Genomic DNA, 19,705 nt, shown 5'->3' with positions numbered 1-19,705 from the left:
GAAGTGATCTACCGTCTCTCAGAAGTGGACTTCAGCTAAGGTCCGCTTCCCTTTCAGTACATGGAGACTCTGTATATAGAGTTGGCCTTCAGAGATTTAGAATAGGCATTAGAGATGAGCAAAGAGAAAAGGACCTCTCCCCTTTATCTTTCCAAAGAAACAAATATGAGCTACATTTGTAAATACCTTTCAAAAATACTTAGGAAAAAAAACTACAGTGAAGACAAAATTATCTTAAGTCTGAGTTTTTCTGAGCTATAGATTGCTTTGTGTATTGACTAAACAATACAGAAAAAAAAAACTGTTCAAATGTATAAGCCTATCCTGATTTTTTTTTGGTCATTCAGGGAAGGACTAGAAGATTATATAATATTACCTACTCTCAATAAAATAGTATATCCTTTTTTTTCCGGGTAGTGAATTTGTAGGGATAAACAACCCTACAAATTGTTTGGCCTATTATGTGTCACAGAGATTTTTCTATAGCCTGTCTAGACTCCAGACAATAGACGAGACTGGTCTATAGTTGCAGACATTTCTATAGTCTGTAATATCACTTAGGAAAGTAAGAGCAATAATACAAAAATGAAAACCAGGCTGACCTGCCACTACGATAGTAGAAATATGAGTATAACAACACTTTACAATTTCGAAATGATGATAGCAACCTAGAAGGAAGTTTTAGCAGCCACATATCAGCCAAGGCAACTTTTGCAAAATCATTTTTTGCTCCTAAAATATGAGTCATATTTGAGTAATTCTGTCCACAGGCTATAAAATCACTTTATTACAGAACATTCTGTATATATGTCATATTGTGTTATTGCATGGGGATTGTGTGTATGTATATATGTATGTATGTGCATACACATTATACATATATGTTACATATAGATAACAACAAATACATATATGTGTGTGTATATATATATACATATATATGTATATATATATAATATCTGTGGTCAACGTAAAGATTTTTCAAAAACTTTTCTTGAAACAGACCAGATTGTTAAACTATTCTACTTTCCATCCCTTTTGGACAAAACATTACTGTTGCATATGATCTTAAGAGGATTAAGTGACATTATGTATAACAAGCAAGGGAGGTAGAGAACAGAGTTTAAATTTCATCTACTTTCTGCCATTTCATCTCTGAGCATGCCTCCACATCTATTTCTCTCCCACAATTACACTTGTTATAAACAAAAGAGAGAGAGAAAAAAAAAAACCTTGTTTTTTAATGTTCTTCTTTGCTAGCTTTTTAATTTTTTAGTAAATGAACTAATGAAGAAGGTTTTTGTTGTTGCTTAGTTTTATTTTGATGAAGACAGTGTAAAAGATGCATTGAATATAAAGAATAATCATTGAAGAAAACATTGCTATAAAGCCATTGGCAGTGTTTTTGATTCAGAAGGTATTCTCTTTCCCAAAGACTCCAAACTACGTCAATAGTCACCAGACCATTTGTATCTTCACCACTGGGGATGAATATTAACAGAGTCTTTGTTGCTGTTGGGATGACTCAGCTTGTGGCATCAGGAGTGGTTAAGGAGGTGTCTAATGAAATAGATAACATGCAGTAAAGCTGAGAGGTTTCTGAATGTTTTACTTAGCAGTGCACATCCCCAAATAGAAAATTCCCATCTCAAGAGTCCTTCAGTTTCTCTTTCTGGCTGAATTAAAAGCGGCAGCAACAACAACACCTAGTTCGTTTCAACATAATCAACCCCACATACAGTAGTGTATAATAAATCGTTGCAGTGTAGGACAAACCATCCGGGACTCTGCCAAATGTACAGAATGCCGACTGATGAAACCATACGGAACCTTGTCAGTGTGATCAGCTAAACCCATCCACCAGGCAGGCACAGAGTACTTCCTAGGTCCAGGGAGTTATACATACAAATGTGGTACATTTTCCCCCTGGAATGCAAATTCTAGATTCATATTACACCAGAATAGCATTACACAGCACTCTTGTTTTGTTTTGCTTGAAAGTTCAATATTTTCTTTGTCTTTAAGGAAAAAATTCTTTAACCTCATTGCAAATGAAAGCTTTTGTCAACACTTTCCCATTTAGTAAAAATAGATACGTTTAAGTACAATTGATTGATAATGTAATATTTAAATAAAGATAGCATAAAAATTTAAAGAGATTTATCTGAAATACAAGATATAGATTTTTGCTCTTCGATATGTGCCATGATGTTCAGGAATACTTCATATATAATGTAACACATTATGTATGTAATACAATGTAGCTATACCAGAGATATATATCTCGTAGAATAACTTTGAATATCATGAAAATAGTACAAATTCGGATTCACTTCAGCTTCTTTAATATATATACTGTGAAGGGAGCACAACCTCAGCCTCTTTAATTGGCTACATTTTAACTAAAGAGTAATAGTATACACTTTAAGTGAACATAATGAAAACTGGACTTTTTGTTTGTTTAACAAATTCCAAATTCAATGCTAGCATGATGCATTGGACAAACTTTCCATTCTCGTGAAATTGGTGGGAAGTGCCATGCTTTATCACAGGATGGGTGGGAATTCTATAGCTCTCTGAAAGAGCCTGGATCATTAACTAAAGCGGCCCATGTATGGAGACAGAAGACCAAATTAGGCCCTAAGGAAGTCTTACCAAACTCCCACTGAAGTCAATGGAAATTTGCAAACGCACTTGAGAGGGCTCTTGTCGCCCACAGGTCATGTCAATAATTTCACTAGATCTTTAGACACACAAGTCAAAAAAAAAAAAAAAAAAAGAAAAAAGAAAAAGAAAAAGAAAAAGAAAAAAAAAAGAAAGAAAAAGGAAAAGAAAAGAAGGAAAAAGAAAAAAAAAAACCAAAACACCCAAACCTGTAAACCAAAAAATATGTACCTCTCCAACATCGTAGATCCAAATTCGGCCTTCTGAGTCTCCAACGGCAACTTCTTTCCCGGCTTGAGCCCAACGAACACGGTTTAGGGCAGAAGCCCCTTCAATGGCCACACTTGCTGTCGGGACCTGTCAAAGAGGTTACAACAGCAATAAAGAATCTCTGAATATGAATTTAGATACACAAATTTAGCATGATACGTTTAACTGGGTGAGTCACCACTGCCTTCACGTGCATGAAGTAATATACGTCCCTGTGCAGGGGTAAAAGGATTCATTGTTCTTAAATCACATGCTCCACTGAATTAAGGGGTAGAGAGGAGACACTTTAACAAAAAAGGAAAAGAGGGAGAGTCTTTTTCCACAGTCAATGGGCAATGAGTGACAAATATTTCTCCGGATTATGCAGGGTGTACATCCAACATACAAACACAGCAGCTAAATGTGATACTTCACGATCAGGTCAAGATTTATGGATCGATGGAGAGAGAGATTTCAGGATTTACCAAGATTAAGGATACTATAAAAGGCAGGAAGGGGGTTTATAGTGGAATAAAGGTCATATTAATGTGTGTCTTCAGGGAAAAAATATGTATTGATCCTCCAAAACCTCATCAGGGAAGGGATGATCAGAAGAAGACAAAAAGTGCAGGTGGAAAAGCTTCAAAACCTCAAATTCTCCTCTTTTTTTCTTTTCCTTTTTCCTATTTCCCCCCTTCCTGTCAGTACCAGGATGGACGAAGCACTCTATAAGTTTGGAGATGTCCCCAGGCTGATACCCTGATGGACTGCAGCCCCTGTTTGTAGAAGAGGCCTTCCATGTCCTTTAACAAACACTGAAACCTGTCAATGCTGATAATTACTATCATACTAGTTATTGAAATACACTGAGGTGCTGAAATGGAACCTGCAGCATTTATGACAAGAGCCGTAGTATTAGGAAGACGTTTTAGGGGGCCCACCCCTCTGTATCAACAGTTGTGTAAACTCTTGTCTTTAAGTTTGGAACTTTATACCTGATGTAAAGATCGCATCTCTGCTTCTTCTCCAAGAACGTGGAATGGGAAATGACAACAGGCCATTAAAAAGCAAAAGAGTAAATGTTGAAACAAAAAGAAAAAAATAGAGTGAAAGGAGGGCCCTAGAGATCATCTCATGCCACTGTTTAAGACCTGTGTCTCCTAAACAGGTCGTTTTAGGATGGAAACTCGACGTACTGTGCCTCAGCTCTCCCGGCGTTCTGCTATTCAAGGAATTGAAACCATCTGTTTATGTGAGATTATTGACCCAATACCTATCTTTAAAATAGCAATAAAAACTCCATCATATGTAAGAATCTATGTTTAAACTTAATCTTGAAATCAATAAAAATTCTTTTACCTGCTTAAATCACTGTATGTCAATTGTGAGCAAAAATGTAAAACGAAAGTCCCCAACTCATTTATTTTTTTAAAAAATACACAATTTCTACAATAAAGGTGCCTGCTGTGCCGGCAGGAGGTTGAATTTTTAACCAAACCTTTCAAAGGCCAAAACAATGTGAATTTAGATGGGCCATAATTCTGTCAATATGCTTTATTATTAGTGCGCTGCTCAGAAAACAAATCTGAGATTCAGCCATACAGTTTTCAGAGTTAGTTTTTAACACCATAATTTAGGGAGATCGTACAGGATCATACTTTATAAACCTAACTCTGTTCAACATCAGATTTTATCAATGAACAATCTCAAAAATTGAATAAAAATGTTGAATCTCAATATGAATGTTAAAAATTAATCATTCAAAATAAACTGATTTCTGATACACTTTAAATTATGCCTAATACATTTGAAAGAATCATATTTATTAAGAATTAAGTAATATAGCAAACTGGGACAAATACTATTTTAGCCATTTAAAAATACCTTCAGTTCAAATATTATAAATGGTTAAAAAAAAGACTATCACAGCCTATTATATGTGCTAAAAAAGTATCAAATGCATGAAGTAAATGATAAAATATATTTTATTAGTTTTACTCATAATGACCCTTCAACAGGTGATCAGTCTATAACGAAATTAATCCATATATTGAACTCTATCTCTCTTACTTCTGTACTTTGCTTTCACAGTTATATTCACACTTTTTAAGGCTCAATCATTTTAATTGCAAAGACAGCATATCTACTGCCTAAATTACTACATTGTGTGGAGTGATACTCAGGTAGGTGAATATGAACTATCCTTGCATAGGAGCAATTGGAATAACTTGGTCTAAAGGTACAGTAATTTCAACAACAACAGCAACAAAACCCACTGGGAATTCAGGTTCTCTCTCTTTTTTACACAAATTTACATCCTAATCCAACAAACACTTGAAAAATCTTGTTCAACTTGATAGGAGGTAAAAGTCATTCGAGAGTTTAAAAAAGTGTTCAGTTCATTACCGGATTTGAATCAGACTCGACATTTCTACTAGTATTCTGAAAGCAGAATTATGGTTACCACAAAACTAAGCAATTTGCATGGCCCATAATGATTTTTAAAAAATATTTATCTACAAAACTCTTATGTGGTTGTCCCTTGATACCTAGAGAAAGAGAAGGGAAAAATTATATTTGGCAATTAATTTCCTTTTTGACAATTTCATTGTGGACATGTTAAGTTCATTTTACCTAGAAAGCAGACTACAAACAAAATAAGAACAGCTACATAGGAATTATTAAGGCATGTGTAGAACTCACTCCACTGCATCGTAGTTGGGCATCACCTAAGCATCATTTCTACTAAACCTGATTTCTGATACAAGGGGTCTCCTAAGCCAACCTGGAAAACGTGTGTCTTTTGGTTGATTTAAGTGAATGAGTTTATTCTAGCAGATAGAAGCAATATGATTTTAATCAACAGTGATGAAAGACCTTGGGAAACCATCACAATGTGGAATAACAGCATCTTTCTATGAAGAGCAATAATGTTATGAACATTTCAACATCCAAAAATGATGGGCATTGCACACATTTATGCCTTTTGCTTATTTTCAAAGATACTTCATCACATAACTCTTATCTTTGTCACACAGTTCTTGTAGCCAAAAGAAAATAAAAAAGACTCAAACTGAAATATTTGAAAATGTAACTATTTGGCAGTGGTCAGAGATGCATATAATTTTGCAAGTTACAGAGGCTCCATAATAACACCTGAGGGATATTTCCCTGCCCCCTCCCACAGAAAATACTAGGGGGCCTGCTCCTCCTCAGATCCTCCAGCTATAGGCTTCCTAATTAAAAAGGCTGAGCTGCTTCCTGCTCAAAACACTTCAAAAGACCTTTCTCTTGTTCTCCACTTGTACAGTTTACATGCTTGTTCCCCTTACCTGTCCCTTCTTATTTACGGAGAGGTGCCCTGAATCAGAAGCCGGGAAGTGCTGAAGAGAACGTTTTATTTTTTAAATCGAAGGACATTTAATATTCATGTTAAAAAAGACACAAGCCTTCTCCCCAGTAGCTGAGTTAGCACCTCAGTACTGTTGAGGGTGTGGGCAAAAGGAAAAATGCACATGGCAGAATTTTTTAAAACATAAATGTATATAGCATAATTTTTAAAAAGAATATTTCCTTATTATTCATTCCCCCCTTTTAAAAAAAAGGGGGGGGGAGGCCATTTTTCACTTCTCTAAATGTGACATGTTGATATCCTGCTTTTTTTTCAAACACTAAGTTTAACATGTTCAGAGTTGCAAACTATTGTAAAAGTCTGCCTGTAAGTTCAGCATTTTAGATAAAGATGATTTTACCTTGTAAAAATCAAATGGAGGATGGATCTAAACATAAAGGGTCAACAGAATCATCTCTTATGAATTTAAAATAGAAAGTGTACCAATAGCAAACACTGACAAATAACCCTTTTTAAAAGCTCAATCTCGGGTCAGCGTCCACAAAAGCTTACTTTTCCAAGTGCTTGCCAATGGAGTTATTTCAACACTGCTCTGAAATATGCCTGTGTATCCTTTCCCGCAGGGAAAGGCGTGAACACACAGCGTTTTGCTTTTTGCAAAGGGTCGTCCATTGTCCAGGATCGGCCACGGTTTGGGGATGACGTGAGATGAAATGATTTGGGGCCAGTGCATCTGCCAGTTCCCTTCAGAGCAGTCAAGAAAGGGGGTCGGCAGCCCAGCTGCAGTTGAAGGGTCAGTCCAAAAAAGGCCATTGGGAAGAGAGAGGGGGAGACGGAGAGAGGCCGGCTGCGCCCTCCTCCCAGCCCTCCCCCCCCCCCCCAACTCGGGCGCCTGCGCCGCCGCTCACCTCGGTGTCATTGTTGAGGTTCCAGAGGTCCAGGCGCCCCATCCCGTCCACGCAGGCAAAGAGCGCGGGATGCACGGGGGACCACATGACATCGTACACATAGTCTGCATTGTCTTCAAAGGAGTAGAGCGGCTTGTTGTGCTGTAAAGCAGAGAGACCGTGAAGACTTTGTGGCGCTGCCGCTGCCTCGGGCTGTCTAGCGAGCCTAATTAAAAACTTTGCACATTCACAAAGTGTCATAAAACTTCCCGAGATGAAAGTCCTCGAAAAGGTGAACCGCAGCTTTAATGTGACTAGAACTGTCCAGTGGCATAAATAAATACCGGGGGGCGAGGGGGTGGGTGGGAAGGGGGGACTCTTAGGGGACTGGGGGCTGGGACCGGCGGGGGAGGCGGTTTCAGACACAGGCGTACGAGACATTCCATGCAGGTGGACGGGGCTGCCCATTAGCTCGGAATTCTCGCCAGGCTACGCTCCGCGAGTCGCTCGGAGCCCAGACCCAACCGCGCTCGGCCTGCGGGGATCAGACCCGCGGGGATGCTCTGGAAGCCCCCGCTTGGCCCGGCGGCCCCGGACCTCTTGCATGGAAGGCAACGCCTGCCACCTCGTGGTCTTTTTCTGTAGCTGCATGCCTGCTTCCAGGCCAACTCCAGGCCAAATTCGTACTTTAATGGTTCCTTTGCGGCGGGAATGGGAACACATATTTTGAAGGGATTTGTGTAGCTCTTTTGGGAGGTTAAAAATCTCGCGGTTCTAAGACCCTAGTTTCTTTGCCTCGTCAGGTGGACTGGCGTGGCTCAACGTAGAATCCCTGAACCTTCACAGAAGATGAACCACATTTTCTAGATCACCCAGTATTTCCAACAGCCCTGAAATTGGTGTTTTGGGGGAAAGCATTAGCACACCCCCCACTGCATACAAATGCTTCTACTCCAGAGGGATACAATAAATTAAAATGGCACTCTTGATTTCCAGTGAATATTGTCACATCAAAATAGCACAGAAGTCAGAGGCAAGTTTGAAAGTACACCAGAAATAAAACGTAATTGGACTTCATGAATTATTCATTCCATCTGGCTTGTCTTATTCTAATTTCTGCATAATGGCTTTACTAATCCCTGATCAATTAATGTAAAATGAAATTTAAATGATAATGAAAGCCCTAGAGATAAAAGAAATTAAGTATTCTTATATCCTCTGACAGAAATCTAAACAATGGGAGTTTTTTTCCACAATGTCTTCTTCATCCAGTCAGCTGTCTGTATTCTCTTCCTGGGTTCGGCTAAATGCCTGTGCAGGCCAGAGGAATAAGATCAAAAAATATAACACACAATATGAACAATCAAATCCTTTATGCATAGAATGTGCAAAGAATGTTTCTGTAGGTAACAGCTCCAAATGTTCGAGTGAACTCCCAATGTGTATGGTTAGCAAAGGTAAAATGCATAGAATGCACTTGCTGATGTGAAAGTGAGAAAAATCGGTGAGAGACAAAAACCTAGAGCAAAGATTTGTTAGGGTAGTAACTGTGATTTCTCTTTCCATGAATTATATCGCTTTGACATTGCTCAGAAATGAACACAATTCTAATACTATTGTAGCAACACAGAAGATTTTAGATGGGCCATTGTGCATGCAGGGGGTAGGCAGTAGATGTGTGAGATGTGCTGTATTTGCAAGAAGTGTCTAATGGGGGAGTGATTTGAAAAAGAACATATGATATTGAGACCTCAGAAAGAATTAAATGGACATCAGCCTTACATTTTTGTATTTTAATATTCTATAACTCTTTTATGCCAGAATGTTTATCGTATACCATGCTTGCAGTGTGATTCTGAGGTAAAGTTAATTGTCAACTTGCTATTTACGAATAGCTTCTTTCTTCCTCTTGAGCTTTGGACTAGGTGATTCAAACTTCCTTCTCCAGAGAATCTGAATATCCAGTGACAACTTAAAGTGGCACGATTGTATCATTTTTCCTTACTGAGATGGAGTAGCTGGTCCTTCACTGACCACTTGTAAATATTAAATTCTAACTCTTAGTACAAGACTATTCCCACCCCAAATTCTTGATTTTGTAGCTAGCCAGTCACTATTTGTTAAACAACATGAGTGACACAATTTTCTCAAAGTCAAAGCATGGAAAAGACATACTGAAAAAAGTCGATTCTCAGTATCCTCTCTCAATAACCCAGCTGATAGCAGAACTGAGTATACAGAGGTCTAGATATAGACTTACACATACAGACAGACATTAAACACAGATCATATTTACGATCCTTGTTTTGATCAATTATAAAACCACCCAACCTTCAACAGCCATTTTCTAGAAAGCTGATATTATTTGATACATTAGTTCTCCCAATAAATTACCCCATTAATCTCTACTTTGCTTCTTTCCTTTTTTTTCTTTTAGTTGCTGCTTCTGTGAGAAACCCAATCAAAATTGTAATACATCCTGGAGACTTCACTTTTTAAACATCTGGAAATAACAGCCATTGTTCATGCTACCAAAATCCAATTGTCTCATGTTTAATAGTATTGTATTGTAATGCTAGTACTGTCTAGGTTTTTCTCCAATTTCCTTATTACCCCAGCCTCTAAGACTGAAGGTTGCATCGCAAAAACCACTGCCACGTTATTCTAGGCTACAGTGTGTGCAAGTTTAGGGGAAGGAAGAAGGGCATATGTTTTCAAGGGCTTTGTTTTAACCTTGATAGATTCACAGGTTGGGAACGTCTTGGTCAGGATTGAACCCACTGTCAGGGGACCAAGTGGACTGACAGCTAGGAACCCCTAGTTCCTGAGTACAGCATTGTGTGAGCTGTAGGCATGAGCTAACACCCGTCTTACATCCTTAGGCAGTGCTATTTTGAATATTAGCTGTACTTTTTTTGATCAAGGAATTCTTCATTCTCTTTTCTTTGGGGCTCAAAAGGTAATCTGAAAACCTCATTAAAAGTTTGGTGATGAGTGCACTTGTGTTGAGCACCTGGTGATGTATGGAAGTGTGAATCACTGTATTGTACACCTGAAACTAATATAGCCCTGTATGCTAACTAACTGGGATTAGACTAGACTTAAATTTTTTTTGCCTCAAATGCTTACTGTAAAACATTTTAGAGTAGATAAATAAATCATGAAATATCAACTTTTTCATCAAATGTATCAAAAGCATCAGGATCTAAAGATTCTGTTTTTGAAGTTTGAAACATAAATGTCTGCATCTACAAAACTGCTGTAGCTTTATCACCGGTATTAGAATACTACAAGTTTTGAAAAGGTGCAGAGTGTGGGGACAGATCTGACCAACGATTTTTGAGGAGGATCCAGTCATATCATTTGTGTATATTAAAGCTACAGAAGCTTGGGGATTTTAAATATTCACTCCGTAAAATACTCAAGGCCATCTAATAAGCTAAATATGGCTTCACAGCACATTACTGTAGAAAGTGTTTTTCAAAACCTTCAAATTTCATGAGACAAAAACCTCTTCACCTGTGTGTCTCCATTCCCAGTGCCGTGTTTAGTATCAGCACACTGTTAAAGAAGAGAGACAAGGACGCTGCACTGTTACCTGACGTATTGCATGTGTGACAGACACATGCCAGTGAAATAAAGCCACGACACCCTGTGCTTTAGACAAGTTTCCGGGGCTGTGCCAAAAATCCAAAAATATCCAGACACAGATCAGCTTGACTTTAACATCCTGCCTCGCAGAGCAGAGAAGCAGGCGACCAGTCACCTCCCAGACACATGAAGGGCAGGGAAGGGTAAATTGTTGGGTGTTTGTTCTGCATGACTCTACACACACATTGTCTAATTTAATCCGCATAAAATCTCTGTAAGGTAGACGGTATTTACAGAAAAGAAAATTATAGTTCGGGAACGTTAGTAGCTTTCTCAAGGCCACGAAGATTGTAAGCAGTGGAGGTGGATTTGGTTCTCTGGTTTTCCTAGCTGTTTAAGCACATCCTTTATTTGAGGGAACCGTGTGGTCCTCTATAAGACATAGCAGTGGTCTTCGGTCTTCAGAGCAAATACAGCAGCTCTGTTACCTGTCGTTCTATTCAGTGCAACCAATATTTACTAACCACATGCTGTATAACTTGTAGAAAGGGTTAAAAAAAAAAACACCCTCACAGAATGTCGGTTGCATTTCCCGAGTTGATTATTAATAGTCGTGAAGATGTTACCCATACAATTCCAAGCATCCTTAGCACTTTTTGACACCAGCAGAAATCTTTTTCTTCAAAAAACTGGGAATAAGATGGAATGGCCCTTTTGCCAGCAGGGATAAACAGGAGGCCACGCGATACAGGGTCTAATAAAACGATGTCAGGAGGCAGAGCTCCGGGTTCCAGCTCACCAAATGTCTATATAGCTTCGAGTGAGGGGTTACAATTACACGATCTGAAAGCTGAGGATAACATGGGGAGCGTGGGCCAGAGAAGGTAGTAGGAGAAAGTGTACACAAACTACAGACCATGGAAAATTTCACTGAACAGCCTTGGACCTTAGTGTTTTCATCTATAAGATGGAAGGTGGGAGCTACTGACCTTGAGAGTTGCTGCTGGCTTTCTACGACTCTGTTCTGCACTAAGGATTGACTGGAATAAAGTTTGCAAAAGTTTTTTAGAAAGAGCTATTCAGAGATAAGTATTATAATCAAAGCCATCTTACTTGATGCTCTGTGAAATCCGTTTCAGTGATTTTTAGAAATTTTTTGTTTCATAAAAATATACATATAAAAACGTACCAGTGTGGTTTTTGGTGAAACACCGAACATTATGAAAGTAATAATAGGTCTCTTATTTGACCAAGTAAAGAAGGCATAATGGATATTATGTTTACATGAGAGAAGGAAGCAAGGAGTGAACTCTGTTCCAGAGTGAACCTGTACAACATCCATGAACGTTTTACAATTAAGACTTGATCTCTAGATTTGAGCTTTGATTTTATAAGTATACTTCTGAAAATGACCGGAGCTGCATATTTTTCCAATCAGTTAACTATAAAATCATTTCATGAAAGATTAATTTCTATTTCTGATGTCAGATATTTATATATACTGAAGTCACATTTAGAGAATATAATGTTTGTTTTATTTTCTCTGTGTTATTTATTTTCCTCTCATCAGAATCTCTAGGCATCCCAATAGGGTTTAGAATTTTGAAGGTTGGTGAATAGGAAGATTTGTGTTAAAATGCCTCCTAACGCCTCCAAACACTGTGGTTCTTGAGGTTGTATTTGCCTCTAAATGATTAGCTTTCAAAGCAGATTTAGTAGAAATGTTTACCCAAACCATGAAAATTTCTTTTGGAGTAGAGGGGAAGTGGGGTGGGTGGTGGGGGGTAATGCATGGGTTGGTGGGGAAGGGGCCAGAAAACTAAATGTAGAATTTCTGTATCTTTATTCTGAAATAAAAAGAAAACAAATGGAATCTTACCTTGAAACTGTATCCTGTTGGGAAAAAATGATGACCAAAATACTAAACAATGAGTAATAAGAAAATGTCCTTCAAAAATTGTCATGTGGGTTCCTGTCAAGTAATTAAAATAAATAGCCAGCCAGTTCTTCCAGGAAACATTAAAATGTGAGACCACAATATCACTTTAAAAAAACCACCAAAGGACCCCAAAACTTCAGGCTCACACAAAAATGGATGCCTCTACCATAAAAAGAAAGTGCTTAAACAAACAAACAAACCAAAACTCACAAACCAAACCAAACCCAAAAAAAACCAACTTTCTTGGCCAAAAAGAGGTGTTGTGAATTTGGTACTATCATTAGAAAACATTATTTGCAACTTAATTTGGAGTCCTTGTAAAGCATGAAGTATCCTGTATTTAATCGTAATTTCTATGGCTAAATATTAAAACAGTACAGACCATACCTAAATGGCAACTTTGCCTGTTTCTATCATGATCAGAAATTCGAAAGTAGCCATAAACACTTTGGGTGAGTTGAGCTTAACAGCATATGGATAGTGCGTCGGTTTGCCGTTTACATGTATTGACCAAAAATATATTAGGACTTTAATTTGAATTAGTAAATTTACAGTAATTGCAAAGAAATTTATAGAAATCCAGGAATGTAGCATTTGTCTCTCAACAAATGTAGAAGTTTTGCTAAATAAGTACTGAAGCCACATAAAAGGTGTTCTTTGTTGCACTGCCTTCCTCGACTGCTTATTTGCATGGAAGAATCCTCCTAATCCAGGAGGCGCCACCAATAAAGAGGATAATTATCCATATAAAAGAATGTATACATATTCACAGGTTTTGACTAGTATTTGAGTGTTTAAAGCCACGATAAAAACTACAAGCTTTGCCTAATTCATAAAAGGAATATTTCCCGCACTGGCATGATTTTTATGAATATCAGGTCTACCTAATGGTTTTTTAAATGGGCATTTTCGGGGCACCTGGGCAGCTCAGTAGGTTAAGCGTCTGACCCTTGATTGCAGCCCAGGTCACGATCTCATGGTTCGTGAGACAGAGCCCTGCGTCGGGCTCTGTGCTGACAGTGCCACAGAGCCTTCTTGGCTCTCTCCCTCTCTCCCTCTCTCTGCCCGGCTCCTGCTCATGCTGTGTCTCTGTCTCTCAAAATAAATAAATACACTTAAAAAATAAAAAAAAAATATGGGCATTTTCATAGCACGAATCTGCACAGAATCCATTCAAAAACACTGAACAAACTGGGATGCTCTCTTAAATTGCTGTTTGTGTCCATCTCAGCTGCTCTGGCTCTTTAGGTATGTTCTGCCTTCTTGCTTGAGTAGAGGGAGGGCAGAGAGGGTCACTGTATTGCCAAAACCAGGGGCAGCAGAATTGCCTCCTGAGTGCCATGGAGGTGGCTGGTCTCTAGACTGATTCTCTCTGGACTGATAATTCTAAGGACCACGTGGCTGTAGGAGGCAAGGCATACAACAGAACCACTTTGGTTGCTGCTGCCCCAATTCTGTTTCTCCTATGGCTAAGCGGTTTCATATCCAACATGGTATCAGTTAGAGTAAGAAGCATTCAGTATATGTACATAAAGATCAGGTTGCTTAGAGGCTGTATTAGAGGTGGGAGGGAAGGATGTTGGTATTAAGGATGAGGGGGTGTAGAAGATGGTAACGGATTGGACCTAGAAGCAACCAGAATTGTGGTTGCATTATTGTCTTGGAGACTTGAAAAGTTAGAAGAATGAATACATAAGGCAGCACAGTTTTGTTTAATCATTTATTATTTAATGCCAAATTGTTTAGCTGCATTTTACTAGTGGGTAGATAAAGTGGCAGAACATTTCGCTCTTTTTTTTTTCAATGTTTATTTTTGAGAGAGAGACAGAGCGCGAGTAGGAGAGCAGCAGAGAGCGAGAGGATGAGAGAGAATCCCAAGCAGGCTCTCACTTCAGCATGGAGTTGATGTGGGGCTCGAACCCATGAACTGTGAGATCATGACCTGAGCCAAAACCAAGAGTTGGACACTCAACTGACTGAACCACCCAGATGCTCCCAGATATGTATAATTCTTAAAGAAAGATTTAAAATGTATAAAATTATAAACCTAGATACATGCATTATATCTTGATTCATATTTATTTCTAAAGTGCCAGGTAAACATTTGCTATTCTCCAGAGCTAATCTGACATTAGTGGTCTCACTACACTTAGTAAATATGACATTTAGACAAATTTCGTTTTTGCTCAAGAAGTCCCATAAACCAGATTTGTCTCATCAAATGGGTTTAAAATCTAATGGTAAAATTATTTAAATTAAAAAAAATTTTTTTTAAACATTTATTCATTTTTGAGAGATGGAGGGAGACAGAGCGTGAGTGGAGGAGGGGCAGAGAGAGAGGGAGACACAGAATCCGAAGCAGGCTCCAGGCTCTGAGCTGTCAGCACAGAGCCCAACGCGGGGCTCAAAGTCACAAACTGTGAGATCATGACCTGAGCTGAAGTCGGAGGCCTAACCTGACTGAGCTACCCAGACACCCCAAATTATTTAAATTTTTGATTCTACTTCCTGCATCAGCAATTGATTTTATATATATATATATATATATATATATATATATATAATATATTATACACACACACACACACACACACATACACACACATAAAGGGCATATTTTCAAAGGGTCAAAGCAAGTAGGTTTGCACTCCTGTGTCTTCTGGTGTTAAATGTAATATATCTTTTATATTGTATCTAGGGGTCCCTGGGTGGCTCAGTCGGTTGAGCGCCCGACTTCTGCTTGGGTCATGATCTCATGGTTTGTGAGTTCGAGCCCACGTTGGGCTCTGTGCTGACAGTGCAGAGCCTGGAGCCTGTTTCAGATTCTGTGTCTCCCTCTCCCTCTCTGCCCTCCCTCCCTTGCTCGTGCTCTGTCTCTCTCTCTCTCTCAAAAATAAATAAACATTAAAAAAAATCTATCTATCTATCTAATCTAATATTAGTAGAGCTGATACTTGTATTTATTTCAATCATGGCATGGAAAAAACCAGTAAGGAGAATCCCACAAAGCAAAAGTTCAAAATATTCTGTTTAAGTGTTTATTTTTTTTTTATTTTTGAGAGAGAGAGAGAAAGAGTGTGCATGTGCACAAAAGTGGGCAGGTGGGGGTGTGCAGAAAGACGGGAGACCAGAGGATGTGAAGCCTGACGTGAGGCTTGAACTCACAAACCATGAGATTATGACCTGAGCTGAAGTCAGATGCTCAACTGCCTGAGCCACCTAGGTGTCCCTAAAATATTCTGTTTATCTGTAGAACATATACTTCCTATTTTGCAACAGATTTTCTTACCTCATTCTGTTTCACCTAAGCCAAATTGAAATTAATTTCTTTAAAAAAATTTTTTTAATGTTTATTCATTTTTGAGAGACAGAGAGAGCACAAGAGGGGGTGGGGCAGAGAGACAGAGGGAAACACAGAATCTGAAGCAGGCTCCAGGCTCTGAGTTATCAGCACAGAGCCCCATGCAGGGCTTGAACTCACAAACCATGAGATCATGACCCGAGCCGAAGTCAGACACTTAACCGACTGAGCCACCCAGGTGCCCCTGAAATTAATTTCTATTCAAAAAGCAAACAGAAGCTAAACGTGACGTAAAGAGATTCAGGACATTGTAAATGGTCATGGGAAAATAAACTACATTAATTATGAGCTCTGAACAAACTGCAAGTTGAAGAGGTCACATGAGGCTGGCCAAGAGGGATCCACACTAGGGTTTGGTCCCAAAACAATTTCTTCGGGTGGTAAAGATGAGTTTTAATTTATCTTCCAACATCAGACATACAATGTAGTTTAGATCAGGAGGTGGGGGTGGAGACATCTTAGAATCTCACAATCATGAAGATAGTGTGTCTGTTATTTGTTATTCTCATTCTCTCTTCAGTATTGTTGCTTGGAAGGAAAAGGGTAGGGAAGGCAACTCATGAAATAAAAAGGCAAATGTTTCCACTCAGGTTAAAAGAGCAAAAGAAAGGATTCACAGCCCTGCTTGCACATTGGGAAAGCCCAGTCAGTTGAGTGAATCTTAAGTCTCAAAAGTGTTTGTACTTAAATGGATTATTCACAACTTCTGTATAAATAACAGCTACAGGTACGTGTTGGTGGGTGAATATGGGGGTGTGTGGGTAGGGGTAAAAGGACAGGAAGTATGAACACAGGCTAAGTCTGGCTATGACTTGATGATCACATTCTTGTGGTTTCTTTCAAAGTTAAAGTCCTCTCCCCGAATGAGCTTAATAAAGGAACCCCTCATCCCCCTCAACCCCCACTCCCTCCCCCTAAAAAAGAAAAGAATTTGATGACTGGCACATGTAGTTTTATCGAAAGCCAATTTTAATGTTTGCTATTTGGTGCTTGGAAGGGAGGGTAAGGGGGACTGAAAATAAGGATGAGGGGAGAAAAAAGTCAGACGCCACCTGAACGTCGTGTTTATCAGAAAGGCAGCCAGCAGGGCTTTGGGGTTGTGGGGGAAAAAATGCATTCTGTCATCCGGTAAGTGTTACTGGCAGTGAACTATTGATTTTGTTAATCTTCTTTCCTATTTTAAGTGTTATGCTTAGATACTGGAATAGCAGAAACTTTAACTTGTGATTTTTATTGTGTTCTGGTATTTTAAACATTTCACAAAATGTTAGCAGAAGGAAATACGCTCAAGGCCCTTTGTTAGAATTATGTAATTTTTAGATGTTTTCATCTCAGTTTAAAATAATCTAACCCATTTTAACAAAGTAGGTTGTTTTACTTAGGATACCCACATGTATTAATCCATCAACAGTGGATTATTAAGGACCTACCCTACGCTTTCCACTTTGGGCAGTCAATAGAAGAAATATAAGATCTACCTCTGTTCTTAGGGACTCACAACCCAGGTAGGAAAATGAAAATTGTGAAATAAAAGGAGAAGGATATTATTTATTTGGAGGTCTATTTTCTCAGTTTGTTCCAAAAGGATTTATGGTGTCTTACAAATTAAGTGTTCTATAAAGTTAAGAATAAACACACCACAGAGGCAGGTAGAATAGATAACTTTTACTAGGATTGTGAGATAAGCTGATTATTACAATCTGGTACTGAAACAGCCCTAAATGTCCTGATAACTAAGACAAAACACGTCGTAACACAAGAAGGTATGTAAATTTCACCATCTGAAGAAAGAAAGATTACAAATTCCTCCTCCCAGACACATTTTTTGGGAAAAACTCAAGGAGGAATTTACCATGTCTGTGAATCCCTGGAAAAGAGACTGGCTTTCTGTCTTGTTTATACCAAAGAAAGAGAACAAGGATGTAGCCAGGTGCTAAATTCTGTGGTACAGATGTTCGGTGCCAGAGGAATTCGGAGATTCGGGGTGGGTGGGGTGGGGGAGTGGGTGTTGGTGGTTACCATGGTCTGATGTGGTCAAGGAAGGGATTATCTAGGACAGGTGATGGAACCCGCCTTGAAAGATGCCTAGGCTTTGACAGATGGTAAGGAAGCCCGTCAAGGAGGGGAAAGCAAAACATGCAAAGACCTGGCTGTGTAAATCGGCATGGAATTCCCAGATGAATGGAAAGGTGAAAAGTGGGGACAGCCTGGTGGACTCTGAGAATTTGTCCTAAGGAATAACAGGAAATAATTTGGGTTTGTTTAGGGCAGGATTGGGGCCATGTTACGAATAGTCTTGAGTACAGCGTTCACACTTTTTGATGCAACGAGGTACTAAGCTATTAAACATGTATTGGTCAATGGGCAGAGCATTGTAGTTTGTGCTGAACAGATGCAGAGATGTCTATATTCAAGTGTTTTCAGCTTTTCCAGTGTGGGCAACTGAATGATGAATATCATTAATTGAGTAGAAAGAAGAACAAACCGAATAGAGGAGGAAGATCTAGTTTGTAATATTTTAAACATGGTGCATTTGAGTCTCTGGAGATGACACTCAGGTGAAGTTGGCAGTGGGAATGTAGGTCTGGGATTCAAAGAGAGGACAGGCTTGAAGTCCATGACAAGGAATCATTCACAAGAAATGCTGAGGGACAGGAGAGAGCAGGGAGGAAGGAGAAAAAGAAGACTGTGACAGAAATTTTGAAAAACTGGGCCAAGAAAGTGAAGAGGAAAGAACCAGTGGAGAGCTCTAAGGCAAATCAAGAGACATAACTAGGGCTGGAGAGGGCTACAGGAATGAGAGGTGGAGAATATGAGTACTAAAAAGAAGCCACTGCACTTAGCAGTTAGGGGCTCATCTTGGTCTCGGAGCAAGAAGTGTCTGAAGATTAATAAGGTTTGTTGAGGAGTGGATGGGAAATGTGGCAGAGGTCGGTATGGATGCCCATTGGCTCTTCAAGTGGTTTGGCAAGCTAAACCAAATTTTAGGACATGGTCGTGATATTTTAAGTTAACCCATCCATTAGATATAACATCTTTGACATTTTAGACCATTTCTTATGAGGGTATATCTCTTTTTAAATCTTTTAAAAAATTTATTTATTTATTTATTTATTTATTTATTTATTTTAATATGAAATTTATTGTCAAATTGGTTTCCATACAACCCCCAGTGCTAATCCCAACAGGTGCCCTCCTCAATGCTCATCACCCACTTTCCCCACCCTCCCACCCCCATCAACCCTCAGTTTATTCTCAATTAAAAAAATTTTTTTTTAATGTTTTATTTTTGAGACAGAGAGAGCGTGAGGAGGGGAGGGGCAGAGAGAGAGTGAGACAAAGAATCCGAAGCAGGCTCCAGGCTCTGAGCTGTCAGCACAGAGCCTGATGCGGGGCTCAAACTCACAAACTGCGAGATCATGACCTGAGATGAAGTCGGATGCTTAACCGACTGAGCCACCCAGGTGCCCCTATTCTCAATTCTTAAGAGTCTCTTATGGTTTGCCTCCTTCCCTCTCTGTAATGTTTTTTCCCCTTCCCCTCCCCCACGGTCTTCTGTTAAGTTTCTCAGGATCCACATAAGAGTGAAAACATATGGTATCTGTCTTTCTCTGTAGGACTTATTTCACTTAGCATAACACTCTCCAGTTCCATCCACGTTG

At 39.0% G+C, this 19,705-nt stretch overlaps 1 protein-coding gene across 3 annotated transcripts in view; it reads right to left on the bottom strand.

Moving 5' to 3' along the window:
- DYNC1I1 (dynein cytoplasmic 1 intermediate chain 1) overlaps positions 1-19,705 on the bottom strand; it is a 313,654-nt gene that overhangs the window by 15,079 nt on the left and 278,870 nt on the right. For all 3 annotated transcript variants that reach the window (XM_047847119.1, XM_047847137.1, XM_047847127.1), the window contains 2 exons: positions 7,174-7,314; positions 2,896-3,021 (listed from right to left, as the gene is read on the bottom strand). In XM_047847119.1, coding sequence (XP_047703075.1) covers positions 2,896-3,021; positions 7,174-7,314 — 267 coding nt within the window. The remainder of the gene's footprint in view (positions 1-2,895; positions 3,022-7,173; positions 7,315-19,705) is intronic.

Source organism: Prionailurus viverrinus, chromosome A2, assembly GCF_022837055.1.
Source record: "Prionailurus viverrinus isolate Anna chromosome A2, UM_Priviv_1.0, whole genome shotgun sequence".
NCBI lineage: Eukaryota > Metazoa > Chordata > Mammalia > Carnivora > Felidae > Prionailurus > Prionailurus viverrinus.
Note: the sequence above shows the minus strand (reverse complement) of the source record. Positions and strands in the feature narration are given on the sequence as shown.